Source organism: Sapajus apella, unplaced genomic scaffold (assembly GCF_009761245.1).
Source record: "Sapajus apella isolate SASKATOON/1434 unplaced genomic scaffold, GSC_monkey_1.0 scaffold5, whole genome shotgun sequence".
Lineage (NCBI taxonomy): Eukaryota > Metazoa > Chordata > Mammalia > Primates > Cebidae > Sapajus > Sapajus apella.
In genome coordinates, this window is record NW_022436945.1 from 14,942,956 (window position 1) to 14,949,848 (window position 6,893).

A 6,893-nucleotide genomic window follows, 5' to 3' on the forward strand; every position below is an offset into this window, starting at 1 on the left:
ATTAATAAACCATAGCACTCAATGTGTGATGTTAACCAGGCACGTGCCCAATGGTTCTTTAAATAATATGGAGGCTGTTTCATCTACAACCACTGACACGTGGATGCGTCTTGACTACTGCACTGTAAGATTTGAAATTGAGGAGGTCGATTCCTCCCTTCATTATTCTTTTTCAAAATTGTTTTTAGCTATTTTAGTTCCCTTGCTTTTCCACATAAATTTCAGAATATTGTCTAAACCTACAGAAAAAAATCTGGCTGGGATTTTTATAACAACTGTGCTAAACCTCTGTATGCATTAAACCTGGAAAGGGCTGACATATTTACTGTGTTAAGTCTTCTAATTTATGAATGCAGCATGTTTCTGCATTTGTTTAGTTATTCTTTGCTTTTTAAAAAAACTTTAAAAATTATTTATTTATAGCAGGGTCTCGCTTTGTTGCCCAGGCTGGTTTTGAACTCCTGGATTCAAGCAATCCTCCCACCTTGGCCCTCCCAAAGTGCTGGGATTACAGGTGTGAGCCACTGCACCCAGCCTTGATTTTTTTTTTTTTTTAAATCAAGTATTTTGGAGTTTTTAGTATACATAAAGCCCTGTACATATTTTGTTAGATTTACACCTATTTCATTTATTGGAATGATTGTAAGTGGTATTCTATTTTTAATTTTAGTGTTCTTGTGATCATTGCTAGTATTTAGAAATCCAATTGATGTTTGTATGTTTATCTCATATCCTGCAACCTTGCTGAACTTAGTTTAAACCAGAGGTGTTTTCCTGATAGATTCTTTGGGATTTTTAAAATGTGAACAATCACGTCATCTGCAAATCAGGACAGTTTTCTTTCTTTCTAATGTATAAATGCCAATGAGTATGCAACTATGATGTGCAACTGTCAGTGTCGCCCAAGTTATAAGAGGATGATGCAGTGGCTGTGACTTTGAAAAACAAAGAATGGTCCATCAGTCGCAGCTGCTGCAGCCATTTCAGCTATTTGGCATAGGTGGTAATGCTGCCTTTTGGAACTACAATACAACCAAATCTTTGTTCAAATCATCTCACCTCCTGGCTGTATTTGTAAGAAAAGAGGGTGCTTTCAGGCACTGAGCTCATGGCACGGGTCCCACGAATGACTTACGAGCCCCACCGCTAGGAGCCGCTTAGGTGCAGCCCCTGGGTGGGCGGGGACTGCGTTTCGGGGCCGGGCCCTTCGCTGCGCCCCCCCCCCCCCCCCGGCCTCCCCGCACTCCCGCCAGCTCCTCCACACGCGTGAGGGCGCTGTGGGTCTCTGTGGCTTGCAGGGGCGCTCTTTCTCAGCTTTCTCGGGTCGTACTGAGGCTTTCGGGACGGCGGCGGGAAGATGGCGGCCCCCAGAGATGGGCTTGAAGCTGTGGAGGCAGAGGGCAGCGCAGGGCTCCGAGGGACCTCGGAAATAGAGCTGGTGCTTCCCTCGGGTCCCGCCGTCCCGGCCCCGCTGTGCCCTCACGGTGGGTCAGAGTCTGGGCTCAGCCTAACTGCCGGGTGCTGAGGGTGTGAGTTGGCTTCGAAGTGGCTTTTGGGGCTCGTGTATGTTTATCCGCCTCTTTCCCTCACCATGTGCTTCCTAGAAAATACTGCTTCCTCGGAACGTGGTGTTTTTCAGTTTCCTTGAAAAACATTCAGAGCAAGTCTCCACTGTTGTGATTTTGGCTCCAGGACTGTTTAATCCCTTTTGGAGGGGGCGCTAGGCAAAGAGAAGGATGCATGGTATTGAATAGTTCTCGTGGACAAGTACTTGGGGATTTCATTTGTTGATTTGCTGTCCTTTCAAAAATAAAAAATTAGGAAGAAAGACAGAGTGTAATTCTTGCCTGGGAACTAGACTCAGTTTTCTGTAACTTACAGAAAGTGGGCGTGTCCAGCTCAAAGCTCAGGTTTTTACCGCAAGGGTAACCTCGCAAGAGATGTCAAAGTCCTCAATTCTCTGAGTCCCTCTCCTTGTTTTAGTCTCAGGTTTGTAACAGTCACAACGTAGACAGCAACTATACTGACAATAGCATTTTATTTCTGGAGAGACCAGTTTTCAAAAATTATTTATAAGTAGTCACTGCCAGGATGTTAACAGAGAGGAAAAAAACATTCATTAAACAGAGAAGTCGGCGTGGCGGCGTGCGCCTGTAGTCCCAGCCCTTTGGGAGGCCGAGGCAGGCGGATCGCTTGAGCCTGGGAGCTTGAGACTAGCCTGGGCAAAAATGGCGATACCCTGTCTCTACAAAAAATAAAAACAGCCGGAGACTGGCGCTTGTACTTCCAGCTACTCGGGAGGGTGAAGCAGGAGGATCGCTTGAGGCTAGGAAGTAGAGGTTGCAATGAGTCATGATCGTGCCACTGCACTCCGCCCTGGGCGACAGAGGGAGACCCTGTCTCAAGAAAACAAAACAAACAAACAAAAGCAAAAAACAACCAAAGAGATGAATTTAATTATGATAAATTGTGCATAAAGCTCAAACAAATTTTATTTAAGGGCGGTGAAAAGTAACTTGATGTAGATGACCGTTATTTGACACTTTTTTTTTTTTATTCTGGAACTAGGACCCACTCTTCTGTTTGTAAAGGTAACCCAAGGGAAAGAAGAAGCTCGGAGGTTTTATGCATGTTCAGCCTGTAGAGATAGAAAAGACTGTAATTTTTTTCAGTGGGAAGATGAAAAGGTATATCAACTTTTTTGATATTTATTTTTTTATTTTTGGTATATTTGGCAATTTTATTGAGAATGTGTAAACAAATATGCAGTCTGAACATAGGAGATAAATCTCTTAAGAGAGATGGAGATACTATGTTTGTTGGTTCAGAAAACTGGATTTCATGCCTACTCTGATTACTGATATCTTAAACTACTGTCTCGAAGTCTTAATTCCATGTTAAACTCTCTGAAGTGGTAATATTGAGTGGCTGATCTTCTGTCTTAGCTTGGGCCTCTGTCACAGAAGTAACATAGGCTGTGTGGCTTAAACCACAGACATCTGTTTCTCACAGTTCTGGAGACTGGGAAGTCCAGGATCAAGATGCTGGCAGATCCAGTGTCTGGTATAGGTCCTGCCCTCTTCCTGATTTGCAGACGTCCATCCTTTCATTATATCCTCATTTCCCAGAGAGAGGAAGCAAGCACTGTCTGTCTTAGAGGGACGATAATCTCATTCCTGAAGGCTCTACCCTCTTGAACTAATTACCTCCCAAAGGCCCCTCACTTAAATACCATCACCCTGGGGTTAAGGCTTCAACATATGAATTTTAGGGGGCACAAACATTCAGTCCATAGCACTGTTGGGCAGTATAGATTTCTCACTAAAGAGAAATCATGATCATTCCAGAAAGTGTTAAAAAACACTTTTTTTGAACATTTGCATTAAACGACCCTTATACAGCTATTAGATGACCAATGAAGGCACTTAGAGATATAGTTATGAGCTTGGTGTCCTCTTGGACTCAGCTCCAGTTGAAGTGTCTGAAAGCTTTGACAAGAGAATTTTCAGTTTTGTTAGGTTTATGGAAAAACAGTATTATATACCACTCTTCCGCAGACCCATTAAGGTGAATGTTTGGCTCGTCTCCTTTTTGCTATTGTGGATCATGCTCCAGTGAACATATGTGCATTTATCTCTCAGTGCGTTAATATGCTGGATATTGTTTCAAGCTGCTCTAGAATTTTCCCAGTTTTCACTGTTTTGTTTTCCCCTGAAATAAATGCATGTTGAATTTGTTGAATTTCTGGCCTCTTGATGTCAGAATGTGTTACAAGTTCTTCTGGGATGAGAGAGGCTTCCTACTTTATTCAGTGGGTTTTGTACTCTCTTTCAGTTGTCAGGAGCTAGACTTGCTGCCCGAGAAGCTCATAACCGAAGATGTCAGCCTACCCTATCCCGAAGGCAGTGTGTGGAAAGGTACTGATGTGGTGTCATTTTTCTTTATTAGTTTAGCTGTCATGTTTCTTTATTTGTTATTGTCTTTTTCTATGCCTTTAAGTTTACTTTCATTTATTTATTGTATACATATATATATATATATATGTATACATATATATATATATATATATACACACACACACACACACACACATACAAAATTTGCCATTTTAATCATTTCCAAGTGTGCAATTCAGTGACATTAAGTACATTCACGGTGGCTGGGCGTGGTGGCTTATGCCTGTAATCTTAGCATTTTGGGAGGCTGAGGTGGGTGAATCACCTGAGGCCTGGAGTTGGAGAACAACCCCACCAACATGGAGAAACCCTATCTCTACCAAAAATACAAAACTAGCTGGGCGTCGTGGCACATGCCTGTAATCCCAGCTGCTGGGGAGGCTGAGGCAGGAGAATTGGTTGAACCTGGGAGGCGGAGGTTGCGGTGAGCCGAGATTGTGCCATTACACTCCAGCCTGGGCAACAAGAGTGAAACTCCGCCTCAAAAAAACAAAAAAGTAAAAGTACACTCACGGTGTTGTGTGACCTTCATCCCTATTCACAAACTTGTTCATTACTCCAAACAGAAACTGTCACTATTAAGCTGTAACTCCTCATTCCACCTCCTCCCAAACCCTGGTAACGTCTGATTTATTTCTGTGGTGTTTTTTGAGACAGGGTCTCACTCCGTTGCCCAGGCTGGAGCGCAGTCATACTGTCATGACTCAACTTCCTGGGCTCAAGCGATCCTCCCACCTCAGCCTTCTGAGCAGCTGGGGCTTCAGGCACAGACCACCACACCCAGCTAATTTATTATTATTATTATTATTATTTTTATTATTTTTGAGACAGAGTCTTGCTGTGTCACCCAGGCTGGAGTGTGATGGCACTGTCTTGGCTCACTGCAACCTTTGCGCTGAGGGTTCTAGTGATTCTCCTACCTCAACCTCCCGAGTAGCTGGATTACAGACCCTTGCCACCACACCTGGCTAATTTTTTTGTATTTTTAGTAGAGATGGGGTTTTGCCATGTTGGCCAGGCTAGCCTTGAACTCCTGACCTCAGGTGATCCACCTGCCTTGGCCTCCCAAAGTGCTAGGATTACAGGTGTGAGCCACCATGCTTGGCTTATTATTTTTTATAGAGACAAGGTCTTGCTGTGTTGCCCAGGCTGGTCTAGAACTCCTGGGCTTAAGGGATCCACCCACCTCAGCCTCCCAAAGTGCGAGGGTTACAGGCATGAGCCACTGTGCCCAACTATTTTTGATGCTATGGATTTGACAGTTCTATATACCTCACGTAAGTGAGATTATACAATATTTGTCCTTTTGGGTCTGACTTATTTTACTTACCATAATGTCTTCAAGGTGCATGCATGTTGTAGCATGTATCAGAACAGTGTCCCTTTTTATAACTGAATAATATCCATTGTCTGTACATATCACATTTAAAAAATCTATTCATCTGTTGATGGACACTTGCATTGTATCTACTTTTTTGCTTTTGTGAATAATGCTGGAGTGAACATTGATATACAAATATTACTTTGAGACCGTGTCTTCAATTCTTATGGGTATATACCTAGAAGTGGAATTGTCAGTAATTCTGTGTTTAGTTTTTTGAGGAACCACCAAACTGTTTTCCATAGTGGCTGAACCATTTACATTGCCACCAGGCATATATCAGTGTTCCAGTTTCTCCACATCCTTGTCAACACTTACTGTTTCTTGTTTTTTTGATAATAGCCATCCTAGTAATTGTGCAGTAGTATGTCATTGCAGGTTTGATTTTTGTTTTTCACCAAATTACTAATGATGTGAATCATCTTTTCATGTGGCTTATTGGCTCTTTATGGATGATCTTTAGGAAATGTCTGTTCAAGTCCTTCATGCATTTTTAATTGGGTTATCTTTTTGTTGTTGAGTCACAGGAGTTCTTTATATGTTCTGGATATTACACCCTTACGAAATAAATGACTTGTAAGTATTTTCTCCCATTTTGTAAATTGTCTTTTCACTTTCACCATGTCCATTGAAGCACAGGAGTTTTAATTTTGATGAAGTTCAAGTTATCAATTTTTTTGTTATTGCTTGTGCTTCTGGTGTATAGATCAGAACCCATTATCAAATTGTTGTCATGAAGATTTATTGTGATGTTTCTTTTTTGAAATACTAAACCAAGCAAATTTGGAAAAGCTATAAACATCTATTTTTAAAAATCTGCATTGTTGAAATGTTTTATTGGGAGGATTAGAGTTGAGTCATAGATTTAATTTTTTGACAAACTTGTGAAAAGAATTTATCCCTCACCTGTGTCACTGACTATACAGTGTGGGCTAGGAGAAGCTCCCTAAAAAGCCTCTTGTCTAGATTACTGGTGACGAATAGGTTTTCACTTTTATGGCAGCTCCTTCATTTTATCTGGACTGCTGTGTTCAAAAAGATTGTGAGGCCTCATCTAGACTAAGCACAGAGGAGTACTGGGGAAATGTATAATATTTTTCCTGAGCTGTTTAGTAGTAGATTTTAAAGTCATTTGATACAGGAGGCATTTCTCAAGATAACTTGATTACCCCTTCAGTGCTTAATCAGAGATGTCTGTGTATTTACTGTATGGGAATTCAGTCGTCATCCAAAACATCTTGAAACGGGAATTAAAGAAAATTGAGGCTGGGTGCAGTGGCTCACACCTGTAATCCTAGCGCTTTGGGAGGCCAAGGTGGGCGGATCACTTGTGGTCAGGAATTCTGAGACCAGCCTGGCCAACATGGTAAAATCCCATCTCTACTAAAATTACAAAAATATGCCAGGCATGCTGGCAGGTGCCTGTAATCCCAGCTAGTTGGGAGGCTGACGCAGGAGAATTGCTTGAACCTGGGAGGCAGAGGTTATAGTGAGCCGGCCATTGCACTCCAGCCTAGGTGACAGAGTGAGACCCTGTCTCAAAAAAAAAAAAAAAA

The 6,893-nt window shown here is 42.1% G+C and overlaps 1 protein-coding gene across 2 annotated transcripts in view; it reads left to right on the forward strand.

The window, feature by feature from the left end:
- Window positions 1-1,315: 1,315 nt before the first annotated feature.
- Window positions 1,316-6,893, forward strand: part of ZCCHC4 (zinc finger CCHC-type containing 4) — a 61,570-nt gene continuing 55,992 nt past the window's right edge. For both annotated transcript variants that reach the window (XM_032273561.1, XM_032273563.1), the window contains exons 1-3: window positions 1,316-1,484; window positions 2,569-2,687; window positions 3,835-3,917. In XM_032273561.1, the coding sequence (XP_032129452.1) occupies window positions 1,358-1,484; window positions 2,569-2,687; window positions 3,835-3,917 (329 nt within the window). In that variant the 5' untranslated portion in view covers window positions 1,316-1,357. The remainder of the gene's footprint in view (window positions 1,485-2,568; window positions 2,688-3,834; window positions 3,918-6,893) is intronic.